The following is a 27,822-nucleotide window of genomic DNA, read 5'->3' on the forward strand; positions in this document are numbered from 1 at the left end:
TAGACAGTGCACCACACTTGAGACTTGAGAGGATGAAAATCTCAATCTTCTCTATCCCAACTACTAAACGATTACCAGAAAAAAAAAACAAAAACAAAAATCCTACCAAAACAGCACAATTAGGTCCTATACCGGCTAGACCATGGGGGATTTTGCTCATTTTAATTCACGTAAAGCCAAACCCTCAACCTTAGATTAATTCTTCCATGGTTAGTGGTTCTCTCAGTTTATAAATACGTATAAACTACTACAACATCCCCGTCACAGGTGAAACAGCTCTGATGTAGAGACAATTAGTTCTGTTAAATAAGTTGGAGGTTTGCAACCACTGCTTGATACTGGTGCAATCTGGGATGCCATTTAACATGAAACCATATTTGCCTCTGGGAACCAACAAAATAGAAAAGGAAGCTATTTGTGCCCAACTCAAAATGCACCATTAAAAATTCTAGGAAGAAAAAAGGGATCTATATCAGAAGAGGCTAATGAAACAAAAAAAAGAAATTTAATTTTTTCAATAAAAAATAACAGCATACATGGCGATTACTGAATTGTAGACCCAGGAAATTTGAGGAAGCATAACTGGTAACAGTTAACAAAAACTCAAAACTTCCATCCACTATAATACAGATCAAAGTTTACCACAATTGCCCAAATGACTAACTAGTACACAGAAGTCGAAGTTGCATGGTTTTGAACATCAGTCCTGGAAACAGCAGCCTACTCAGCCCAGCAAACCACCACTATTTACCATTCATTTCCGAATCTGCACGGACTGCATTTCCATCTTCTAGAATCTTGCCATTGACCTGTATTCTTTGTCTCTGTAACAGCAGCATTCACCAACGTCAACGTCAGCAAATAAGGTTGGTTGGTCGGGTTGGGGTTGCAAAGGCAACACCCTGGATGCACAAGGGTCAAGCAGAGGGTAGTGTTGGGTAAGACTTTGCAATGGAGGAAGGAGAGTTTATAGATTCATCATACCCAATCTATAGCATCCCCAGAGTTCCCATTCATGAGCTTGTGGTTCTCCTCTCTAGTTTTGCTTTCTTTGTCTTTACTACTCAATGGAAGCAAGGGAGATGAGGATGCATTGGTCCTATCGGGGAGTTCTGCATGGAGGACAAATCCAGACAAATAAAAAATAATCTAGGCATTATAATTTTAAACTATTCATAATATAATCCAAACAAGTCATGGAAAATAGACAAAAAAAAAATTAGGGCAAATTACATGCACCCCCCTGGTGTTTGAAACAATATCAGAACACCCCCGGTAGTTTCAACATTTACGTATTTCCTCCTGATGGCTGACGGTGTTAGTGAGGTAAAGGACAGTTTTACCCTCTTTACATCAGTGACTAAAATGAAGTACCATTTTACCCTTATTTACATCTTCTCCAAACCAAAAATCCCTAAATCGAATTTTTAGGGTTTTGCTACAGACCATCTGCGGCGAAGGTGCAGAAGACCAAACCATCTCCGGCGGACCTCCCCTTGCCCAGCCACCCTCCGGCAAAGGTTAGTCTCTCCACCGCCGACATTCTATCCATCGGGTTCAAACAAAACATTGTTAGGATTTTCCCCCTGCTTGTGGTTTGTGAACTCTATAGAGTTTTTTAGATTAGCAGCTGAAGTGCTTGGGGAATACTTTAAAAGGAAAAATCGCAGCAGCAATACACTTGATTAATCAATGTAAAAGATAACTGGATTTGGAGATTGTAGTTGTTTGAGTTTGTCGTTGCAGTAAAGCAGGTGTCTGAATTTTTATTTTAGATTTTTGTTTTTTGTTTTTTTAAATTTCTATACCCAAAAGCAAGGAAAGTGGAGAGAATCTAGAATTACCCATTTCTTTCATATCCCCAAACACCCACAAATATATAAATAAGAAATCAAAGAGAAGAAAAAGAAGAAGGAAGAAGAGAAGAGACGAAAAAACAGAGAATAAAAAGAGACCGGATGTTGACAAATTTCATGTCACTGTTCTTAGAAGATTGTTTGTTTTGTAAGGAGAATTCTTATCTGGGATCTCTCTCTGCGCTTCTTCTTTCAGGGACTGGCCCAGCAGATTGAATCTCCATCTTTTCTTCTCCCTGATGATGATCTAAGCTCTTCCAATGGCGTTACAGAAATACCCACTTCATTGTTTTCGCTTTTCAATTTCTTCTACCTGTGATTCGTTGGGTTGTTCTGGTTCTTATTCTACTAGAGGTGCACTGCGACTGCGAGGAGTAGACTATGAAATTTCATGGAGATAGGCGGATTTCTGGGTTGTCAAATATTGAAGGGTAATATGGCCCTTTTTAAATGTTTAACTACACCTAACGGTTTCAACTTAACGGAAAGGGCTTATTTGTAAACCCTACAATCATCCAGGGGAGGTCCGTGTAAATGTTGAAACTACAGAGGGTGTTCTGTTATTGTTTCAAACACCAGGGGGGATGCATGTAATTTGCTCAAAATTTTAAGATTTAACAAATCAAATTAAAAAAAAAATAATCAATGTTTGACAATCAGGGGAAACGTTAAGAGAGAATCAAAGCAACTGTGTGAAATACTCACCTGGCAATTTATTATCCACAAAGAATACCACCAGATTTACTGTATACCTGCAGAATAATCAAATAGATCAAAGTCAATAAAGACCCAAGTAATGTTCTTCAAAATCAGGAGTAAGGAAGTAATTCATTGAACCATGCAACGATGATATCAACTGTGTAATGCTTGCGGGATGCTATAATCAAGAGGCTTTGAATAACAGCAATCAACCAAGCAAGTTGTTTGATGCTCCTGAAACCACATATCAATATAATACCACCAGAATTAGAGGGGGGAAACAAACTAGTGCACTGCCAGATGTCAGTTCTTTTACACAGCACACTCAGTACCAGAATCATATCCATTGGGAAAAAGCACCAAGGCCCTGGAGTATGCAAATTAACCAGGATATACCTTTGTGTGCCATATTTCTGATACGTTCGCACGAAGACTAGAGTAAAGATCATGTGAGATGAAAAAATCAGATCACCACATCCATAGAGTACACCACGAGGAACTGCATAGAGGTCAAATGATTATCAAATGCTCAGTTTTCATGAGAAAAAAGAGTCTCTCCAAGAAAAAAAAAATTAATAAATTAAATTAGAGAGAGAATTCACTTACAATTAATTAAAAGCACCTCTACTACACTGTCTGGACGGGGCAGCCTGGCAAGCTTTGAGCCCTACAAACAGCAGCATGAAGAACTTGCCTGTAACAATTTGCTGCGACTAGCGCTTACACACAAGGGATATGAAATGAAAGCATAACTTTACCAAACCCAGCTATAATCTACCCAAACATCAAAACACAACATATCACATACAGTTGCAAAATTTTACCTCACGGCAGTGATAATTTGGACCAGGAAGCTGAGTAGAATAAAAAGTGATGATCCGGAGAAGTTGAGAAGCCTACAGAAAAATACATATACATAAGGTAACTGTTAGTCCCTTAACATTGATGTTGAAGGTCGTCAAAGCAGAATGTAGCTGTCAGATGGATGTTGGAGGCCACAAAAATTGTTAGACATTGCTTACAACACATGGATAACAAGAAGAGCTAGGGAACTCACACCATATAAGGGTGACCTAAATTATAAGCAACCCTGAACAAAAATCATAATGATAATGCATGATATAAAATAAACTTACAACTAGAAATGCCAGGACCCTGCACCACAGCAGAACTGTGTGGAATCTTTTGCTCTGGAAAATGAAAGGATGAAAAGTCCACTGCAACCAAATAAACCCATACTAAGACACAGAAGTTCTGAAGTAAACTCAAATTCCTGCATCAGAATAATTCTATATATAAAGGTGACTACGCAAAATCAGGGAAAGAAAGAATCTAGTGGAAACACCTTTCAAATTTAACTCAAATGATGCATGGTAGTTAAAACAATTCGAATGGCATCCACAACTTGATTTACCAACTACCCAAATTTAAAACATAATGACATAAGTACAGTAACTACACACTACGAAAAAACAACTAACTCATTCAAGCCACCATGCAAAGGAAGACATTATTAAAGCATGGTTAAGAGAGCTAACCACCCCCACCTACCCACCCATCCCCATAGAAAAAAAAAGTGGGTGGGGGGGAACAAACTACGAGATGAATCAGAAAGTTTCGGAGGAAAGCCAGGTAATAAAAATCAAAGGGACTATCAAATGCAAATAATGACTAATGGAAAGCCAGTTGATACACATCAAAGGAAATACAAAATGCAGAAAATGACTGATGGAAAGCCAGGTATCACACACAGTCCCCTCCCCCCCTCTTCCAACATTTTCCATAACAGGAAAACAATTTATTAAAGTGAAAGAAAATGGTCTAGATACCTCAATTATATGAAGACCAGTGGCAGACATGGATCAACCAGATTTGTGGAAGTCATGGAAACATATATCAAGTAGGGATGGCAGTGTTGTAGGTCAAACAAGAATCCTGATCCATCCCATAACATCCCTTTAACCTTTTATAACTCGGTAGCTGTTCTTACAATCCTACAACACAAGTTATTTGTGATGCAGGCCCAAGCTCATCAAGTCCACAAGACCCAGGGCCTAGTCAAGACCAAGAACCAACCCATACATGGCCGGTCCCAACCAACTCCAAAAATCCGGCCCAAGATCAATTAAAGCCTTGTTAGTGGAGAATCTATACAATGCCTTTAGAGCTTCCTTAGTTCATGATGACTAGGCAGCCTTAGTTTCCCTTCCCTCTTGATCACCTCCTTCAAGCACCGTCTCCAAAGTTCATTCTCCCATGCACTCTCTTGAACTCCTACAAAGTTTTTCTTCTGACTTGTCCCCTTTCACCTAGTAAAGAGTATCAATATGTGGGGAATTGTATCAAGACCTTGAGGGTGTCAACCATCTCCTACTTTTTGATTTTTCTATTTTCTTTATTTTTCAAGGAATTTTGTAATTGGTCCATGTGGAACCAATGTTGACGTAACCTATGTATGTGAGATTAGTAGTGGTTGTTATTAGTAGTCGATATTACCAAAGCCACAAGGAGACCCCTATAAATAGGTGTCAACTTCTCTATATAAGCATCCAGTTTTTTATTGTTAATGAAATTTCAAGTTGCCTCTTAGCATCTTATGATAACCTTGGAAGTGTTTTAAAGAAATCTTGAAGAGTTTCCCCTTACTAGAAGAGTAGGGTTTTCCATTTTTGCAACCTAGAAGAGCTATCACCTTCAACCTTGAAGATTATCCCCTTTAAAGATCACCTTGAAAAGTAGGTCTCTTGAAGCTATTTTGTATCTCTATTTTCTCTCCCTTCAACTTTATTTTACCATCCTTTTAACTTCAATTCCAGAACCTTTATTAGCCTTTAACCTAACCTTTTTATCTCCAAATCCCATACACATAGGTTGCTGTCATTCTTAACAACAATTAAACCCATAACCAGATTTGGACTTGTAAATCAACAATCCGATGACGGTCATTTCTACATACTTTCCGAATAGAATCAGCAAAAACCTAAAACACGAAAGACATAGCCCTTTCTGTCCTTTTTAATACCCCTTTTGAATCATCCCCTTCTGATATTTCAGTGAAAAGTTATCATCAAAATACTACCCGGAGGTCAATCTATCAGAATTTTTTGTTTATAATTAAGAAGAGAAGTACTCTCCCTATCCGTCTTCTTCAAGCAACCCCGTAGGGTGGTTGCATCATTTGGTATCAGAGCTAGGAGGAGGGGATTACTTATCATGTTCCTCAAGAGAAGAGGTATCAACCCTCTTGAAGCTCTTGAAGGACATCTATGCAAGAGAAGATCATTAAAATCTGAAGCTTCAACAAAAAATTCTCAAGTTAGCTTGCAAGATCAAGAGATCGCCATCCACAACCAATAGAGATGGTAAAGGGGGTATGTGCTTCATCTTCTCCAATGGAAGATGAGTCGGCCGTTCATGTTGTCACCAAGACCCTTGGAGCTGCAAACACATCCTAGAAGAGTTGAGTTTCAGCTCATAACAATTCTATCTCTATCCTTCGTTTTTGTTTTAATTGTATTTTTCAGAATTTGTGCACTAACTTCATGAGATATTTCGAGCATCTCACATACTTTTTCTGAAGATGACTTCTTCATAAAAGTTGTAGCTCTTTTATTGTCTCGAATCTCCTATTTGAATCACCCCAAATCAAGTTGTGAATTGAAAGTTATCGCCATTTTACCAAGATTGCGCAAATTTGCCTTCTACTCAGATTCATTGACCTAGTTGAATACAACACCCATCTTTCTCTTGATCCGTTGGTTTTAGTAGCCTATCAAGAGGCCTACATTATTTGGTAATGATGCAGGTCACGCTCGCATCCATGTGGCCAACTGGTGCAACTACCCTACAGGATTGTTTGAAGACAGATCCAAAGAGTATTTCTCTTCTTAAATATAAACCAGTAATTCTGGCAGATTGACCTCCAGATAATATTTTGATGATAACTTTTCACTAGAATATCAGAAGGGGATGATTCAAATGGGGTATTAAATAGGACATAAAGGGCTACGTCTTTCGCGTTTCAGGTTTTTACTGATTCTGCTCGGAAAGTGGGTAAAAATGGCTGTCAACGGACTATTGATTTGCAAGTTCGAATCTGATTAAGGGTTTAATTATTGCTAAGAATGATAGCAACCTGTGGGTATGGGAGTTGGAGATAAAATGGTTAGGTTAAAGGCTAATAAAGGTTATGGAATTGAGGCTAAAAGGATGGTAAAGCAAAGTAGAAGGGAGAGAAAATAGAGATACAAAATAGCTTCAAGAGACCTATTCTTCAAGGTGATCTTTGAAGGGGAAAATCTTCAAGGTTGAAGGTGCTAGCTATTCTAGGCTGCAAAAAGGGAAGACCCTACTCTTCTAGAAAGGGGAAACTCTTTAAGGTTTCTTTAAAACACTTCCAAGATTATCATAAGATGCTAAGAGGCAACTAGGAATTTCATTGACAATAAAAAACTGGATGCTTACATAGAGAAGTTGACACGTATTTATAGGGGTCTCCTTGTGGCTTTGGTAATATCAACCACTAATAACAACCACTACTAATCTTACTTACATAGGTTACCTCAATATTGGTTTCACATGGACCAATTACAAAATTCCTTGAGAAATAAAGAAAACAGAAAAATCAAAAAGTAGGAAATGGTTGACTTCCTCAAGGTCTTAATACAATTCCACACATATTAATACTATCTACTAGGTGAAAGGGGACAAGTCACAAGTAAAACTTTGTAGGAGTTTAAGAGAGTGCATGGGAGAATGAACCTTGGAGACAGTGCTTCATGGAGGAGATCAAGAGGGAAGGGCAACCAAGGCTGCCTAGTCATCATGCACTAAGGAGTAAAGCACAAAGCTGATGTCACTGTGGACAAATACAAAGCAAGACTAGTTGCTAGAGGATTCACACAGACCTATGGGATTGACTATCAGGAAACTTTTGCACCAGTTGCCAAGATGAATACAGTTAGAGTGATCCTATCATGTGCAGTGAATCAAGGATGGGACCTCCAACAACTAGATGTCAAGAATGCCTTTTTTGCATGAAGAGCTTGAGGAAGAAGTATGCATGGTTAAGGGTTCTCCAGGCTGTGAAGCTATGGCGAGGGATGTGACCTTTAAACCAGACTAGGTTGTACCAAAGGACAGTAGGGGCTCGAGTCCTGACAAAGTTCGAAGCTGATCTAAAGCTAAAAAGACCGTCCTAGCTTCACAGCCTGGAGAACCCTTAACCTTTGCCTCTCCACCCAAGCCTTCCTCATCTATCGAAGAATCGATGCTCCCCCTTCTTGTATCTTTTGCTGGAATGGTTCGGAAGATTTTGACCACCTCTTCTTTGCTTGCCCTTTCTCCTCTACCATCTAGAAAAAAGCCCTTTCGTTTATTTGGCCTCGCAGTAGGAGACCCGTCCCCTTTGCTAGAGAGTGGCTCTGCCTGGTTATAACTTACCCTGGCTGCTCCATCTGCGACACTGTTGGCAAGTTAGTGTTTGGCGTTGCTCTTTACCACATTTGGATGGAGAGGAACCTCAGAAGATGGACCTACAACTCTCGGTCTTTCGACTTGATTTGGAAAGCCATCTCTTTGGATGTCTCCTCGAAGCTGAGTTTTCTCCCTAAAAAGCCTTTTCTTGACTCCCTAAGGAACAGGCATATTGTTGTTCCTGGGGTTTAGATAATGCTCTTTCACGGCCCCAAAACCCTTCTTAGTTTGGTTTGGGGTTTGTTTCTTTCTCCCTCCCCCCTCTCTCTTCCTTTGTATATTCTCCTCCCCCCCCCCCCCACTCTCTTTCCTTTGGTAATAGATTTTTTACTCACAAAAAGAAAAAGAAATATGCATGGAGGATTACCAATCAATTCCTTGCATCTGTTAAGATCAGGAGGCCCTCTTATTTCTTTGCTTCAAGCTGCTGCTACTGGAACTCTGCAAATCCTGTAAGTTAATTTAATTTCCTGTAACTATCATTCTTCTACCCATCCTCCAACCTAGCCTTAACCTATCTCCAATTGATCTCCATTAAACCTTAACTCCATAAACCCTAAAATTCCTGTGCAGCCCAATTCCCTCCATCAATCCCATTCAAACTTCATACACAGCAACCTTATCATCTCCCTTACACTCGACAGCAACCCCAGCTCCATCCCTACATTAAACCCTAGAATTCCCAAACCTATACTAAACCCAAAACCTTACAATTTCCAGATCTACACTTTTACCCATCCATTCAGCCTGAAACTCTGGCCGAGTGTTCTTCCCCACCATTGAAAGACTCGATCAGAACCCTAGCCCTAAACTCCCATCCTAAACCCTAAAACTCACCTCACTTACCTTTCCCAAAACCCGAAACCCTAATATTCTAAAATTCAAATCTTCATTCAAACCCTAACAAACCTACATCATTAGACTTCTAAAACCCTGCCTACCTTTACCAAATAAGAAACAAACCAATTTACCTAACCTAACTCTAATTCTGATCTGGTTTCCCAATTCTGCCCCAATCTGCCAGCGGGTTTTGAGATCCTTGTCTATTTAGGACTACATTACTCATGGGAAGGTTTGTAAACTCAACTGTGCCTTGTATGGTTTGAAACAGTCTCCCAGGGCCAGGTTTGGTCGGTTCCATAAGATGATGGTATCCATTGGTTACAAGCAAAACAATATCGACCACACTTTGTTCGTCAAGAGGACATCTGCCCAAATTACTATTTTGGTTATTTATGTAGATGACATTGTCATCACTAGGAGTAGCATGGAGGAAATTTCTTCCTTGAAAAAATTCTAGGAACAAGAATTTCAGATTAAAGACCTAGAAAAATTGAGATATTTTCTGGGCATAGAGGTGGCCTATTCAGTTCAAAGTATTTCCCTCTCACAAAGGAAATACATCATTGATCTCTTGACAGATACAGGAATGCTAGAGTGTAAGCCTACTGACACCCCTGTGGAGCCTAATTCTCATCTTCGCAATAAGGATGGAGAACATGTAGACAAGGGTAGCTATCAAAGATTAGTTGGGAAACTAATCTATTTATCTCATACTCGCCCGGATATTGCCTTTGTTGTTAGCATGGTTAGTCAATACATACATGATCCACATTCATCTCACCTGGATGTTGTATACCGCATCTTGCGATTTCTAAAGGTTGCTCCTGGAAAAGGTGTTCTCATCTCATCTCATAACCACCTCTGCATTGAGTCATACAAAGATGTTGATTGGATTGATTGTCCTGATGATATGAGATTAATGGGGAACCGGAAAGGAGAAAAGAAAAGCTAGGAAGAAATCTGTGAAGAATCAGAGTTGCAGGGGGAAAGACGAAGAAACAGTGAGGAGAAGAGGGTGCACACACACAAACTTTTTTTTTTCAATTCATTCTTTCATCCCCTTTTTTTACATGACTGTTGGCAGCCTTTTAATACAATGAAAATAAATCGTTGGGGGGGGGGGGGGGGGGAAGAAGTTACATCAACCATTTGTAAGAAGGGAAGTTATAACTTCCTACCAACCAACCAACTAACTCCTAAATAGAAATTGAAACAAACACATTCTAAAAATAAAAGATAAATAGACTGACAATAAAAGAAAACTAAATTAAAAGAAATTGTCCATCTCATGTGGGGTCCACCAGTTGGATCGTCCCGGTCTAAGATTCTCCTACATCAATACTCCCGGAATAGAAAAAAACTCGACCACAAGTTTTATAGAATGGAAGAATCAAATTAGTACCATCGATGTCAATTTTCAGTCCTCAATCAACCTGTATAAAATCCATGAACCAAAGCTGATGGTAATTTTGTAATTACCAGAATTTTCTAAGGGTTAAATTGTTAGGTAAAGTGAATAGAACATAATAGGGTTTAGTATTTATTGTCTAGGGATAAACTTGGAAGGGTCTGGAAAATATGGACTATGTGGGATAAAGAGAAAAAAGGAGGGTTAAGATGGGAAAAGTAAAATAAAATAAAAAAAAGAGATAGAATTGTAGAGATAGGTGTTGTCTTCTTCCTTATGACTCAACAGAACCAACAAAATTCAGCGGTAAAACCAGCATAAGAAGGAGTGTCCAATCTCTACCAAATCGACTTGTATCAACTCGAAATTTCTGGAAGAAGTCAATTTCTCAATGCTCTATTGAATGATTGAATCCAACCCACAATACGGTGAACCAGCAGTAGGAGATTTATCTAAAAAACAAATTCTAAAACAGGTTCTGGCGGAACAATGGAACCAGATTTGAAGTTCTAACCAGAACTTCCAGTAGAGGCCAAATATTGACTCGAAAATCTGCAGGGTGAGTCGTTCCAATTGGAGGGATGAGTCCTTAAATCCTCTAACTGAACCAATGGGTATTAGGAGAGATCGATGTCAACAATTGGGGAAAAAAGAGAGACCGAGAGGGAGAAAAATCTGAGAGAGAGAGAAAGATCTCACAAGAGGGTGAGGAAAGCTTCAGCCATGCAGCGGAAGAAGAGAAGAAAGAGAGAGAGATTTTCCCAGGTTTGGGCTCTGATACCAAATAATGGGGAATCAGAGTTACAGGGAGAAAGAGGAAGAAACCGTGAGGAGGAAGAGGAGGAGGGGGGGTGCACACGCACAAACTCTTTTTTTTTCAATTCATTCTTTCATCCCCTTTTTTTACATGGCTGTTGGCAGCCTTTTAATACAATGTGAAACAATGCAGACCTGCAAGTGTAATCAGTAGAGAAGAAGAGGGGAGAAGATGGAGAGGGAGAAGAGAAGAAGAAGATGAAGAAGAGAGATCAATTGGGAGAGCAAGGGAACCTCCCTCACGATTCTAATTAATTGAATCGTGAGGAGAGGCAATATTATTTATAATGACTTAACCAAGTTACAAGGGTAAATACCCAAACTGCCCTTAGTACAGGAAAAAAACTAGAAATATAACTAAGATATAAATCAGACCAAAACACCCCCAACCTACTAATTCTAATCGACATTCTTAACACTCCCCCTCAAGCTGGAGCGTAGACATCGCCAAGAACCAGCTTGGAACAACCATCCAAGAACTGAGGTCGAAACAAGGCCTTCGTAAACATATCTCCAAGCTAAAACTGTGAACGAACAAAAGGAGTGACAATGAGCTTCTTCTGGACAGCATCACGAACAAAATGACAATCAACTTCAATGTGTTTGGTCCGTTCATGAAAAACAGGGTTGTTGGCAATGTAAATAGCCAGCTTGGTTATCACAGTACATCTCCTTGGGCTGATCACTAGAATAACCAAGCTCAATAAGGAACGAACGAATCCACATCAACTCTGCAGCAATATAAGCCATGGCTCTGTATTCAGCCTCAACACTGGAACGAGCTATAGTCGTCTGTTTCTTGCTCTTCCAAGTAACCAAATTTCCTCCAAAAAAGGTACAATAATCTGTGGTCGATCTTCTATCGCCATCAGAACCAGCCCAATCCGCATCAGAGAACCCAACCACGTTGGTATGACCATGGCGACAATACACTAATCCCTTACCAGGAGCACTTTTGAGGTATCTCAGCATGCAACAAGCAGCATCCCAATGTATTTGCTTAGGGTTCTGCATGAACTGACTAACAACCCCTACAACAAAGGAGATATCAGGACGAGTAACTGTGAGATAAATAAGTTTACCGACCAGACGCCGATACTGATGTATGTCACCAAACTCTTTGTCATCAGAAGCACCAAACTTGATGTGGGGATCCATAGGAGTATCAATAGTTTTGCAACCTAACATTCCTATCTCATCAAGTAAAGCAAGGACATACTTTCTCTGGGACAGGCTAAGACCTCGAGAGCAGCGAACAACCTCAATGCCAAGAAAGTACCTGAGGCTACCTAAGTCCTTGATCTGAAAATTATCATGTAAATAAGTCTTCACCTGTGCAATTCCAGAAGCATCATTACCAGTAACAATAATGTCATCGACATAGACTGCAAGAATGACCACGTTAAAGCCCTGATGTCTAACAAAGATAGAGTGATCAAAATAGCACTAAGAAAACCCATAACCAGCCACAACACTGCTGAATTTGTCAAACCATGCACGGGGAGACTGTTTTAGTCCATAAATTGCCTTATGAAGGAAACAAACCCGAACACTATCCTCCCCCTGAGCAACATACCCAGGAGGTTGCTCTATATATACCTCCTCCTGGAGATCACCATATAAGAAGGCGTTCTTCACATCCATCTAAAATAAAGGCCAATCAAGATTGACTGGCAAGGAAAGTATGATACGAACAGAATTCAAACGTGCAACAGGAGAGAAGGTCTCAAAATAGTCGACCTCATAGGTCTGTGTAAACCTTTTCGCAACCAAACGGGCCTTGAGCCGTTCCACAGTCCCATCTGGATTGTACTTAACTGTATACACCCAACGACACTTAACAAGATCTTTACCAGGTGGTAGATTCACTAATGACCAAGTCTTACGAGAGATCAAGGCATCCATCTCCACATCCATAGCATGTTTCCACCCCGGGTGAGACAAGGCAAGTGTATAAGAAGTAGGAACAAAGGTAGAGTGTAATGTAGTCGCAAAAGCACGATAAAAAGTTGGGAGATGAGCAACAGAAACATAATTTGCCAACGGGTAAAGGGAACTATTTTGAGTGCAAGTACGAGTACCTTTGCGCAAAGCAATAGGACAGTCATCAGCATCTAAAGGGGGATCCGCAGGCAAGAACTCAGTTGGTGGCGGTAGAGGGGCAGCAACAATATTTTGAGGTGGCATAGGCGGCGACTGCTGTTGGGTACAGCATTGATAGATCTGCAGAGGATTAGCAACTAACGGAAGAGGAGGAATAGCAGTATCAACCTGACCAACAACACCAATATCAACAGTAAGATCAATATCACTAGGAGAACTAGGAAAATAAGGAGTATTTTCGAAGAAAGTCACATCCGCGGAAACAAATTGTTGGTGAGAAACAGGATCCAAACACCGATACCCCTTCTGGGTACGAGAATAACCAAGAAACAGACACTTAATAGCCCTAGGAGACAATTTATCAAGGCCAGGGCGAAGAATATGAACAAAACATTGGCAACTAAAAACACGAGTAAGAGAGAAAACAGCCCGCTCCGAAAAAACAGCATTAAAGGGAATTTGATCATTAAGAACCGAGGAAGGCATACGATTAATCAAGAAGCAAGCAGTCAACATTGCATCAACCCAATAAAGTTTAGGAACATTCATAGGAAACATCAATGATCTAGTAATGTCTAACAAATGGCGGTTTTTACGCTCTGCCACACCATTTTGTTATGGTGTATAAGAGCAACTAGTTTGATGAAGAATGCCATTGTCAGAACAAAAGGAAAAAATCTCATGTTGAACCATTTCCAGGGCATTATCAGTACGTAAAATTTTCAAATGAACACCAAATTGAATACGAATTTCATTATAAAATTGTTTGAAAACAGAAACAAACTCAGATCTATCCTTCAAGAGATAGATAACTGACAAAATAACGAAAACCTAATCAACTCTTAACCCTACATGGACCCCAAATATCAGAATGGACTAACTAAAATAAAGAAGTACTCCTAGACTCTGGACTCAAAGAAAAACAGTTCGATGATGCTTGCCAAGCTCATAAGCTTCACACTCAATATGGGAGACAGATTTGCAGCTAGGAACCAGATGTCGCAGCTTGGATAAGGAAGGATGTCCTAGTCAATAGTGCCAATGTAATAGAGAAACACCAGAAGAAGTAACAACAGCTGTTGTTGGAGAAGTTACCAAATCAAAATAATAGAGACCACCCTTCTCATGCCTACCACCAATCGTCGTCTTCATTACAAGATCCTGGAAACACAACGAGAGGGATGAAAGGTTATAGAGCAATTTAAAGATTTAGTTAACTGACTAACAGACAAAAGATTAAGAGGCAGCCTAGGTACATGAAGAACATTAGTCAAGGAAAGATTAGAGGATAAGGGGATATCCCCATGACCAGTAATAGGAATAAAAGATCCATCGGCAATGGAAATCCGAGATGGAGCAGTAGACTAAGTAAAAGAGGAAAATAAATTAGGCTTACCAGTCATATGAGAAGATGCACCGGAGTCAATAACCCACGGAGAGGATGAAGAGGCGAAACATGTAGTAGTACCTGAGTGGGCAAGAGTAGCTGTAGGAGTAGAAGATGATGCCTCCAGTTGTTGAACTCGTTGTAACAGTTGAGAAACCAGATCACTAGAAAAATTACCACCATCAGTAGGAGACCCATGATAAGTGTTAGAAGGATGCACAGAATCAGCCGATCCATCAGAGACTGCGGCATTGGCAAATTGCTCTTGAGCCCATTATGGTTTGCCGTGTTTCAACCAGGATTTTTCGACAGTGTAGTTAGGACGACCACAATGAGAACACCATCGAGAACCACCATCACTAGAAGCTGAAGCAGCAGGGTTCGAACCAACCCCTCGACCACCAGAACCAGCCCCACGGCCACAACCAGCTCCAGAACCACAGCTACCTCGAGAAGAGGTACCACCAGCATGACTACGCCCTCCAGTAGAAGTAAAAAGGGCAGAATTATCCTTAGAGACAGGAGCTGCATCAGATTTAACCGTGGAAGGAGAAACAACCTTTTGTATGTGACAGTAAGCTTCATTCATAGACGGGATCTTCTCACCAGTCAATAATTGGCTTTTGACTGATTGAAGATCAGAATCTAACCCAGAGAGTAACTTAGCAACAAGAAATTCAGAACATTGAGCCTTAATCACAGCAGCATCAGTAGATATAGGCCGGTACACATTGAGTTCCTCCCACATGCCCTTCAAAGAGTTGTAGTATTCGCCAAGCGATTTACCTTCTTGCTTGAAGAGGAAAATTTTTTCATATAAATCATAAATCCGTGAGAGGTTAGTGTCTTGAAAATAGCTCTCCTTGAGTTCTTCCCAAACACCCTTGGCAATTTTATGAAACATCACGTTGGAGGCTATGGAGGGCTCCATACTATTCCAAAGCCAGCAGAGGAGGGTTGCATTCTCAGCCTTCCAATCTTCATAGTTATCATCAGTAGAGGCTGGAGGAGTCATAGTAAGGTAAGACATCTTCCGACGAGCAGTAACATATACCTCAAAGGCTTGAGACCAAAGAAGATAGTTCGAAGCACCATTCAATTTGATGGTAGTAATCTGAACATTAAAGTTATCTGTAAGAAGGCTTAGAATCAGCCATGATAACCAAATAGATAATATCTTGAAGCTTGGCCAGATGCAGCCAACAAATAGACGAGGCTAAGCCAAATCGATTTCAGCCAAAAACCCAAAATAGGGCAAAAAAAACAGAGAATCCGATAATCCTGAGAGCAGCAGTCAAAAAGGAGACCAATTTATGGCCAAACAATCACCAAACAGCAGGGAATAAAACCCTAGACCAGTAGCCAATGAAGAAAAAATAAACTCCCAGGAGAGACAAAATCGATTTTCACAGGGTTTTTGGGAAATCGATCTTAGATGGGGATAGAGAGCACTTCAACCATCAAACTTTGCAGGCAGCCAAACATTAGCATAGCAGGGAACCCTAGTCCATCATCATAATACGACTAGGGTTCAGGCAATATGAGGCAGCATATGGTTGCTGTGGACCACGATAAGAGAGAACAAAGGGAATCCTTCAGAACCGCAGGAGAGGGGAAGATCGTGGATCAGAATTGCTGCTCTGATACCATGAAACAATGCAGACCTGCAAGTGTAATCAGTAGAGAAGAAGAGGGGAGAAGATGGAGAGTGAGAAGAGAAGAAGAAGATGAAGAAGAGAGATCGATTGGGAGAGCAAGGGAACCTCCCTCGCGATTTTAATTAATTGAATCGTGAGGAGAGGCAATATTATTTATAATGACTTAACCAAGTTACAAGGGAAATACCCAAACTGCCCTTAGTATAGGAAATAAACTAGAAACATAACTAAGATATAAATCAGACCAAAACACCCCCAGCCTTCTAATTCTAATCGACATTCTTAACACAATGAAAATAAATCTGGGGGGGGGGGGGGGAGAGGGAAAGAAGTTACATCAACCATTTGTTAGAGGGGAAGTTATAACTTCCTACCAACTAACTCCTAAATAGAAACTGAAACAAACACATTCTAAAAATAAAAGGTAAATAACGTGACAATAAAAAGAAAATTAAAAATAAAAGATGTTGTCCATCTCATGTGGGGTCCACCATTTGGATCGGCCCGGTCCAAGATTCTCCTGCATCAGAGATCTACCTCTATACATATATTAGTGGTAACTACTCACATGGAGAAGCAAGAAGCAAGTAGTGGTGGCTCGTTCCAGTGCAGAAACAGAATTTTGGGCCATGATCCATGCATTTGTGATTGCTTAGGCTTAGGGGGTTACTTCAGGACCTCGGAGTCCCAATTGAGGTACCCATGCGTCTATACTCTGACAACAAATCAACAATCAGCATTGCCCATAACCCAGTCCAACATGATAGAACCAAACAAGTGGAGATTGATTGCCACTTTATCAAGGAGAAGCTAGAACAGGGTCTTATTTGTATTCCATTTGTCCCATTGGGTGATCAGTTGGCTGATGTATTCATAAGTGTTTATCTATTAAGAGTTTTGTTTCTGTTATTAGCAGGTTGGGCATGGTTGATTTCTATGCACCAACTTGAGGGGGAGTGTTGCAATATGTGTACAAGGGTATAATTTTTCAGTGGGGTTTAGCTTGTGTTACGGGTATGATTGTAACTTGTACATCATCTTATTCATTATAAATAATGAGGACTTGTGTCTCATAGACATAAGTTCAATTTCCCAAATATTCCATCATAAACAAAACATGACCCTAACAACACAATGAATCCACTAGAGGTTACCAATAGGTGACACTAGTTGTGGCAGCCATTATGGTAGCAAGGGATAGGAAGGAGTTTACTAGAAGAGAAGCTCGATGATACAACCCTACGCTCATCCTCTTCACCAATTCTCAGATTGTTTTTGGAGAACCAAAACACAAAAAGTAGAACTCAGTGTAGAAAATAATTGCATCCTAAGACAAACCAAGCACAATGGTACACACCTTGAATTTAAATGGTTTACAAGAAAAACAAAAGACATTAACCACCATCTTCACACCAATTCAAAAGAATATTTCACCTTCACTGGTTTTACTGGTGAAATAAACACAAATAGAATAAAATGCGTAGCAGAACATTTAACCTACATAAATTGCATTTACCTTCTCACTGACGCAATTTCACCAATAAATGCAAACTTTCATAGAGAAAAAAAAATATAATAGACTTTTTTCTTGAATAGCATATAGAAGGTTGTATTAAATAAATAGCTAATAGAAATTGATGTACAAGTTATACGTAAATAGAGAGGGGGAGAGAGAAGGACTGAGACACTGGTGGCAACTTTACATCAACCCAGAAGTCAGTTCATAACTCCATTTTTCCTATATATCCTTCCATGATATTTTGTACAAGCCTTAACAGGATATAAATCCCAATGAAAAATGGCTGAGAGAGATCCACAAGAAAGACATTCCATATCTTACCTATAAATTTACTTTTCAATCCATTTCGATACAGTTTTGTCACTCAAACGACTAACTTCATCTTATCCATGCTTCTCTGTTTCTTCAGCTTCAATAACTTAAATTGGTGGAATGATACATCTTACTAGACATATCAAGTAAAAATCCTTGCTCAAGATGGATGTCTAGTATTTCGGATATTTTACCAAACCCATCACAACCCTAATTCAAATAAAACCTCAAACTTAATGTAACTGTCCTTACAAACTAGCACACACATGTATCTGTGTGAGAGTATGTTGAGTGTCCCTTCATGTGTGCGTGCGAGAGTGCATGGGGTGTGTGTGTGTGTGTGTGTGTGTGAGAGAGAGAGAGAGAGAGAGAGAGAGAGGTAACTAGTTACGAGACATACAAAAAAAAAAAACATTAATTAAAGAAGGTGGGACAAATGTAACACTCTAATGCAAACCCAGGTTAGAATAACCCTTATTGGGTTGCTTACGGGCCCACCCAAGCAAGGAAACACTCAAATCCAAGTTCTAGTGGTGGAATAGTAAATAATGCAATGTCTAAAAGAGGATGGCAATTTTGTAAATAAGTTGAAGCTCATAAAAGGGATGGCAGAATTGTAAATAAACAGGAGTTTATAATAAGATGGCAGTATCGCAATTTAATGAAACTCAACTAACAATAGAAAGGGAACCAAACGTGGGTGACTGGATTTGTAATTAGAAGGGTAATCTGGGAATCAAAGGTAAAATATGGGTAGAGGATGAATTAACCTAAAGTATAGGGGTATAATTGGAAACTAAAGAGAAAATTGGTTTAAAGAAAGACACGAGAAAGAAGGGGAGTTGGAGAGGTCGTCTCCTACCTCCCGACTCTGAACCAAGGCAGAAAACCAGCAGGTCTTTCAAGGATAGAACTCCATTAGAGACTCAATCAATCTGAAATTTCAGGCAAAGCTTCGTAACACTCTGGTCTTTCAAGATCATCCATGCGCATACCCAGATTTTGCAATATGCTGATATAATTTGGCTGAAACAAGTTGAGCAGAAATCTGAAAACCAGGTTTGATTTTCTGGTTAGAACTTCCAACATAGAGCAAATATTGACTCAAGGCTGTGAAGGGTGAATCGTTCTATCACAAGGATTCTTTACAACCTCAAATCGCTCTGAAGAGAAGCAGTAGAGATCGATGCCAACACTTGGGTTACAAATCACGTTAGGCAGAATAGGGTATCTGTAATGAAGGTAAGTAATAGGAAATTGACGCAGGTTCATGATCAAATAGAGCTTGTTTGCTTAGGAATAAGTCTAAGATTGGGTTATATACATGTTGGGCCTTTGATCCCATGGGTTTTCTATGCAATAAGCCACTTTTATGGGCCTAAAATATGGGCAATTAGATTGCATACGGGATTCCTTAGTTTTTTTTTTTTTTTTTTTTATGCAATTAATGGTCATGTGATCACTTAAGTAATCATGTGACTTGGTTACGTGGTCATGAGACAACTTAAGTGGTCATGTGACAACTTAAGTGGTCACATACTCATGTGACTATTTAAGTTAGGCTTGATTAGGACTCTATATGTCCAGCCATGTTTTGAGCCTATTTCCTTTGTTATTTCACTTTCCTAGTTAGTTTAGGTTACCTAATAGGTTAAGGATTGGGTTAAGCCAAGTCTATTTTTGAGTTTTTTTATATAAGATTGTAAGGGGCAAAGTATTTTGACCAAGAATTTTGATATTAATGAAAAGCTTTTGCTGCTCTTCTTCTCCATTGAAGATTTTTGTCTTGAGTTTGATCAAGGCTGGATTGACACCTTGCGGTGGGAAGCACGGGTGGTTCGTTAGTGGGATTGGTGTTTGATCCAATCGACACCTTGCGGTGTGAAGCCCGGGTGGTTCATTCAAGCTCTCTTTGTTTAAGTTCTGATTTTTATTCAAGTTTTCCAATCAAGGTAGCTGTTGCCAAAGAAATTCTGCAACTAAAGTAAGTTTGAATCATCCCCAGGCCCTACCATTCTTCTTCTAACCTTCCATACACCTAACCCCTAAATTCCTCCTTTTATTTTCAATTTTCCCAATACCTAAATTCTGCCCAGACAAAACCAGCAAACCAAATCACACAAAAATTTGATTGAATTTTCCTCTCATACTAGGGAAAACTCGATCCAAGTTGCTCCCTCAACTAACCATCATAAACCCTAAAAATCCATCTTTTCCTCTTTTCAAAAACCCGAAATCCTAACCCTAACCCTGCTGCCGATTCTAATTAAAAGGCCTAGACTTGTTAAAACTTAACAAGACCTTCATTGGAAGACTCCCCTACATCAACTTAGCACAACCCTAGGTTCCATTAAACCCTAACCCTAATTTAAACAAAAACATCTATTTTGACCTATTCAAACTACCCTGTTCATGGCAGATCCTGGTTATTGGCTTCTAGTTTGTCTCCTACCAATCTAGAACTACATTAGAAATAAAAGGGAAGAAGAAGAAGATAATAAGAGAGAAGGGGAAGAGAGAAAGAAGAGATTTCAGAAGAGAGGAGAGAGAAGGGGATATGGTCACACGACCTTTTTCGTACCAATCTGGTAACAAAACTCAACCTTCATTCATTCAAATCTGCTTCCATCGTTGGATTATCTCTATTTATAAAACCCAAAAGATAAACTCCTAATTTCTTACTAAAACTGAAAATTAAATTCCTAAATCAACTCTACTATTAATTAGCCTATTAAAACTAAAGTATGGAAAAGATTCTACCACTAAGTAGTCTATTTAAAATAAAAGATTATAAGACAAAATCCCAACTAATAAAAACCTTAATAACTAAATAATTTAAATATTCTACTGAACCCAAAAACCAAATCGGACCTGGTTCATCTTCATATGGATGCCCAAATGGGTTTGGGTCGGTCCAAAGCAGTGCACCTGCATCAACTCTCCTGGTGTTGAGAAAAACTCGACCAAGAGTTTTATAAAGTGAGAGGATCAACACCACTCCATTGGCATCCACAAACATCGGCTTCGATGGGGTGATGATCCAGTGCATCTCACAATCAACCGTCACGATCTTTTGATGGCCAGTAGCAATCAACATCTCTTCAATGGGAATCTAATCGTGGGGTTTCACAACTGAAATCGGACAGTCAATCAAGTCTTCAATAGCAACTTTGATCAAACCATGCACTTCCGCTTGATCGCCACTCTCGTTGTCCACCTTTTCGATCACTATTGATTTGTCCTCTAAGGTTTCCAGCATATTGCACACTTGATTGCAAAAGCGTTTGGTATTTTTTGTAAGCTCTCGAAAACCCGATTTGATTTCGGACAATCCATCCTGATATTCCTTTGCGAAACGCTCCAAAAGAGTAATAAATTCAAGATCGAATGCCATTGTAAATAGGGAATTTTGGCCCTGATATCAATTGATGCAAACCCAGGTTGGAATAACCCTTATTGGGTTTGCTTATAGGCCCACCCAAGCAAGGAAACACTCAAATTAAAGTTCTAGTGGTGGAATAGTAAATAATTCAATGTCTAAAGGAGGATGGCAATTTTGTAGATAAGTTGAAGCTCATAAAAGGGATTGCAGAATTGTAAATAAACAAGAGTTTATAATAAGATGGCAGTATCGTAATTTAATGAAACTCAACTAACAATAGAAAGGGAACCAAACGTGGGTGAGTGGATTTGTAATTAGAAGGGTAATCTGGGAATTAAAGGTAAAATATGGGTAGAGGATTAATTAACCTAAAGTCTAGGGGTATAATTGGAAACTAAAGAGAAAATTGGATTAAAGAAAGACACGAGAAAGAAGGGGAGTTAGAGAGGTCATCTCCTACCTCCCGACTCTGAACCAAGGCAGAAAACCAGCAGGTCTTTCTAGGATAGAACTCCTTCATTAGAGGCTCAATCAATCTGAAATTTCACACAAAGCTTCGTAACACTCTAGCCTTTCAAGATCATCCAAGAGCATACACAGATTTCAGGCAATATGCTAATATAATTTGGCTGAAACAAGTTGGGCAGAAATCTGAGAACCAGATTTGATTTTCTGGTTAGAACTTCCAACATAGAGCAAAGATCGACTCAAGGCTGTGAAGGGTGAATTGTTTCTATCACAGGGATGTTTCTTTACAACCTCAAACCGTTCTGAAGAGAAGCAGTAGAGATCGATGCCAACACCTGGGTTACAAATCATGTTAGGCTGTGAAGGGTGAATCGTTTCTATCACAGGGATGTTTCTTTACAACCTCAAACCTTTCTGAAGAGAAGCAGTAGAGACCGATGCCAACACCTGGGTTACAAATCACATTAGGCAGAGTAGGGTATCTGTAATGAAGGTAAGTAATAGGAAATATAAGGGGGAAGAAGAAGATAATAAGAGAGAAGGGGATATGGTCACACAACCTTGTTCGTACCAATCTGGTAACAAAACTCAACCTTCATTCATTCAAATCTGCTTCCATCGTTGAGTTACATCTCCATTTATAAAACCCGAAAAATAAACTCCTAGTTTCTTACTAAAACTGAAAATTAAATTCCTAAATCAAACTCTGTTAGGAATCCTAAGAAGAAAAGGAAAAACCAGAGAAGAAACGATAGAAGAAGAAGAGAACTCGATGCACTGAGTTCCTCTCTCACAGTTTGTATTCATAATAATAACCAATTACATCAAAATAGGAAACTCATTCCTTGACAACTAAGAAACTAAAAATAATAAGAAATTAATCCTAACTAGGAAACTAGCATAAAACGGTGGAAACAAACTAAGAAACCAAGATAGGGACGATCCCCCTATTCATGGTAAATTACCCAAACTACCCTTGTACCCCCACGACACAAGGGCCCATTCTCAACACTCCCCCTCAAGCTGGAGTACACATATAGCAAAAAGAAATCCAGCTTGAAACAAAAGCTCAAGGTAACAATTGTAGCACCACCTAGCAGCCCATCAGCAACTCAAGCACAATGACCACCAATTAGCAATAGTAAGTAAAAGAAACCGTGTCGAATAGAACCAAACAGCAACGAGCAATAATAAACGGTAGAGAACCCCAACCGCTATCAAAAGATCATATAACAGTAACATCAACATCACAAAATCTTTCCAAGGGAGACAGGTAGTAGATAAGCATCTTCCCAAAGAAGACAAGTAAAAGTACAGCTTCAACAGCTACATCACAAGAAGAATCTCGCAACTCTCTCAAAGGCACCATTTCACAAAAGGCTATTGTCTCAGAGGTACTACTGCGGTACTTGTACATCAGCTTGGTGCTTGTAGAATGCGGACCCAAATCACAAAGACAACATCTGGTTGCTGACCAACCACACAAAGACAGCATATGGTTGCTGATGAACCACTCGGCATAAGGCAGTCGTGGATCAAGTAGATAAAAGTTGTACTGTTGCTAAACCAAACTCATAAACTCTTAATGTTGTTGTGGATACAAGCAGATGACACGTGTAGATAAAAATAATCTTCAAGAATGAGTAACTGAAGCAAATAAGTCTTCAACCATGTCGAAACATCATGCTGATGGCCAGATAAATCAGACGAATTTCCAAATAATTCTTGAGCAACGCAATAACCACAAGCACCAATAATCACCAAGATAATCTCCAATCTCCCCTTCACGTGTAGCATTACACGTGGACAAATAAGACAGGAACTAATGTCAAAGAGGATCAGACCAGTCCAACCATGTATAGTCAAATAACCATGAACTTGCACAAACTTGAATATAATCGATGTGATTGCTTGTGGGCCCATCCAAGTGTATGAAATAGCCAAATAAAGAAACCAATGGCAATCTTGTAAATATTCCAAAGGTTTGGACCCTTGAGAATAGTAGTAGAACATGAGCCAAACAGGACCTAAAGCTGAAAAGCTAAGCAGAATTTAATGCACAAGGAACGGGTACTACCAAATAGCACTTAAGGAACCAAATGGTCAAGATTATTTTCCAAATAAGATGTAAGAAAAATGGGGGAAAATGGAATTGCCAAACAGAATTGTGAATATCTAAAAGTTGGGAAGGGGATGGCATGGCTGTAATTAACCAACCAGAGGAGGGTCACTTGATAGATTAAAGAAAAGGATACAAGGGGAATTACCAATTATTAACTAGGGATAAACTTGAAAGGGGAAATAAAATAAGGACCATAGTGAATAAACAAAGAAGCAGAACTAGAAATAAGGAATTAAAGATTACTTAACCAACAGTACCGTCTTCAACCTTAAGACTCGATCGAATCAAAGGAAGCAACGAAGAATTCTATTACAATTCCAACAGAAATACCACTATACCAAGAAGACACCTTCAACTCCATCAATCGAAACAATCGAACCACACAGTAGCAGCGACAATGACGAGTTCAATCAGCATATAAACCCACTAACCTCCAAAGTGAACCAAAGGGGAAAGACAATGAGTCAAAGCAGAAGACTGGCGGTAACCAAGCACATATCACAGGTGCAATCAAGGCGGAAAACCAGTAGCAGCATATCACAGGTGCAATTGATACCTATATCAGCAATAGTAGCACGCCAAGAACCCGTAGCAGTAAATCGAACGAACTAAACGGTAAGCAGAAACCCTTAGCGTGAACCAGAAGATATGAAACCTCCAAATGATGGGTGTTTAAACAGAAATCAAAATAGGAAACCAACTTCAATGGTAGCAGCAGATTATAGAATTTTATTTTTTTTTACCATAACGGACAAGATAGCAAACCAGCAGTCTGGTTCGATTCAAACAACACCAACGAAAAACATCTTCTCCAACAGAATCATTGCACGTCTGTGGCTGCTCACCATAACGGAGACCTTTAAACGACTCTCAAACCGGCAACGTTTTGAACCTAGATCTATTCAAACCATCAGTTCTGATACCATGTTAGGAATCCTAAGAAGAAAAGGAAAAACCAGAGAAGAAACGATAGAAGAAGAGAACTCGAAGCACTGAGTTCCTCTCTCATAGTTTGTATTTATAATAATAACCAATTACATCAAAATAGGAAACTCATTCCTTGACAACCAAGAAACTAAAAATAATAAGAAACTAATCCTAACTAGGAAACTAACATAAAACGGTGGAAACAAACTAAGAAACCAAGATAGAGACGATCCCCTATTCATGGTAAATTACCCAAACTACCCTTGTACCTCCACGGCACAAGGGCCCATTCTCAACAAACCCTACTATTAATTAGTCTATTAAAACTAAAGTATGGAAAGGACTCTAGCACTAAGTAGTCTATTTAAAATAAAAGATTACAAGATAAAATCCCAACTAATAAAAACCCTAATAACTAAATAATTTAAATATCCTACTGAACCCAAAGACCCAATTGGACCTGGTTCATCTTCACATGGATACCCAAATGGATTTGGGTCGGTCCAAGGCAGTGCACCTGCATCACACTCATTACAGATGAAAATAAAGAAGAACAGGATAAAAGTTCTTTGGTGATCATGATGGTTGCTCAATTTTTATATAATGGACAATACATGAATAACTGAATGAGAGGGTCACCGCTTGGTGCAATGGCAAGGTCTCGTTACCTCCAGCGCAGTGGAGCGGGTTCGAGTCCTCGGAATCAGCCTATCTGTGAAGGGGTAAGGCTGCGTACCATCTACCTCTCCCAGACCCTGCAAAACGCGGGATCCTTGTGCATTGGGTATGGCCCTTTTTACATGAATAACTGAATGACCAATGCTTGGAGGACCCTGGGATCAGGTATTTAGCAGAACAACCTCCCCCCCCCCCCTCCCTCCCCCAACCGAAATTGCATTGCACCATGGTATGTCTCATATCTCGTTGATTTCATTAAGGAATTTTTTTTCTATTAAGGTGCAATTGAACCTGGGCATCCTCGGTCCCAAGACATTTCCCTAACTAAATATATGTTTAAGGAAACACTTTAGAAATTGTAATCAGAAAACAAGATAACATCAACTCCGTGTGCACAAGCAAAGAAAAATCATGGATGCTAAAAGAAGGGGAAGAAAATTCTGGGAGAAACTATACCAAGAAAAAGTTTAAAAAAACAAAAGTGAACACAGCCTCACTGATGTAAGCTTTATGTTGTCCAAGCTCCTAAAATGGCACAAGCACAAGAAAGCAAATCCTCTAATGGTTAGTAAATGCACACAGATAGATCAAAACTGAATTAGAGAGATCAGAAACCAGACTAACAATTTCATACACACCGGAAAAAGAAAAAAACCAACATCCTGGAGTGTTGGACCTGGTCGATGAAAATAATGAACTCCTCGAGCAGCTAATCCGTGGAGATACTGTGGACAGAAGCAAAGTTAGAACACAAGCCTCCAAAAAATCCATATATACATCTGAATCAAAATAAGAACGATAAGGAAAAATGTTACTTCTGTTCTTTTAATCTAAGTAGCTGAATCAATGTTTACATAACACAAACAAACTGTGCAAACAGAAATTATAAAAAAAATCATGTAACGGAGATAACCCTTCAGAACCAAAAGAAGAAAAAAAAATTTGTTAAGCCAAATTTAACTTCTGTTTTAAGTTCAAGTAATTTTTATTTTTTTTTCTCCCCCAAATGTACATACAGACCAACAAAACCGAAACTAACCATACTGGGCCAGCATTTCAGGCCTAAAACTTTCCCAAGGAAACTATTGTTAGTTAGAAAGAACTCTAGCCAAAAAAAAAATAAGTCAGAAAGAAAACCAAGTTAAATTTTGTGACCATTTCAAGAACTAATCATGTCCTTGAAGTGCATTGAACTAAGGGAGTTGAACTAGAACTAGTTAAAATGGCAAAGTGAATCAAATTCATGAATTTTGCCCCCGGTTATACATGGTCAATAGATAAAAGGTAACCAACACGGATCGGGATCCTCTCCAGCGCTGGGCTCTCTCCAGCAGGCATCCAATGGCTGGGCTGGTTGGATACACGCTGGCACATATCCCCATGCACATCCAGCCAGCCCAGCCATTGGATGCTCACCGGGCACTCCGTGGGCAAGGAGAGAGGCCAGATCCAACACATACACACCCCTAACCCCAAAAAAAAAATTATTCAGGGGACACGCATCCCTCTGACATATTACTTACAATAGTGACCATTTTTACCATAAAAAAAACAATGCAATAATAACCATGGACATTAATCATTCTTTTTCTTAATTGAGGCCAGTCCTTTGAACAGAAAGAAGAACATGACCAAGTCTGATACTATATGCCTCATCATCTCTGAGAGCACCCTTTTAGCGCAGAATCTGTGGGCTCTAGCATCCACGGCCAAAACAGTAACCCTATGACAGCTCATATTTTCGCTTGAGAAATGGGCGAAAGAAAAGAAAGAAAAGAAATAAAAGCTCATACACAGAATATTCTAGCATCTAACCAACAGATGTGAATTAAAAGGTAATAAAACCTGGAAGAACAATCCAGCAAGAAGAAGCTTCCACTTCTCGGCAAGAAGACTGATTTCTACTTTCGTTTCCATGCAAATCCTCCGCCATAACTGCTCAAAGGAACAAGCGTGACGGGTCAATCAAGAAGGAAAGAACAATGAACGCAAACAAAGGTAAGCAGCGACCGGAAGGCAAAATGAGGAGAAAATAAACGGAAAACGAAAGACAGAGCGACCGAGAAAGGAGATTGAAGGAGAGAAAAAGGTAGCAGAAAATAAACCTTTGAGGTCTCGCGAGCAATGTAAAACGTCATTTCAGAATCTTACAGTTACGGTCAACATGAT

The 27,822-nt window shown here is 39.5% G+C and overlaps 1 protein-coding gene across 3 annotated transcripts; it reads right to left on the minus strand.

The window, feature by feature from the left end:
- Positions 1-566: 566 nt before the first annotated feature.
- LOC122653034 (phosphatidylinositol:ceramide inositolphosphotransferase 1-like) lies at positions 567-27,810 on the minus strand. 3 transcript variants are annotated; one of them, XM_043846956.1, is made up of 12 exons: positions 27,759-27,810; positions 27,499-27,588; positions 26,292-26,378; positions 26,110-26,178; positions 3,692-3,772; positions 3,380-3,451; positions 3,162-3,222; positions 2,952-3,054; positions 2,694-2,789; positions 2,562-2,608; positions 985-1,112; positions 567-824 (listed from the first exon to the last, which is right to left on the minus strand). In XM_043846956.1, the coding sequence occupies exons 1-12, from the start codon at positions 27,789-27,791 to the stop codon at positions 744-746; spliced, it is 948 nt and encodes a 315-aa protein (XP_043702891.1). In that variant the 5' UTR covers positions 27,792-27,810; the 3' UTR covers positions 567-743. The 3 variants fall into 3 exon arrangements, with proteins under 3 accessions (XP_043702891.1, XP_043702893.1, XP_043702892.1); XM_043846957.1 differs by lacking the exon at positions 567-824 and adding an exon at positions 840-902; XM_043846958.1 differs by lacking the exon at positions 26,110-26,178.
- Between the last annotated feature and the right edge of the window lie 12 nt (positions 27,811-27,822).

The sequence above is a fragment of the Telopea speciosissima genome, chromosome 2 (genome assembly GCF_018873765.1).
Source record: "Telopea speciosissima isolate NSW1024214 ecotype Mountain lineage chromosome 2, Tspe_v1, whole genome shotgun sequence".
Lineage (NCBI taxonomy): Eukaryota > Viridiplantae > Streptophyta > Magnoliopsida > Proteales > Proteaceae > Telopea > Telopea speciosissima.

Coding starts and splice junctions, on each gene's coding strand:
- LOC122653034 (XM_043846956.1), bottom strand. CDS start 27,791: ATGACGTTTTACATTGCTCGCGAGACCTCAAAG. Junction 3,452..3,691: donor GGGTCCTGGCATTTCTAGTT/GTAAGTTTATTT, acceptor ATTTTTCTGTAG/GCTTCTCAACTTCTCCGGAT. Junction 2,609..2,693: donor GTTGATATCATCGTTGCATG/GTTCAATGAATT, acceptor ATTATTCTGCAG/GTATACAGTAAATCTGGTGG.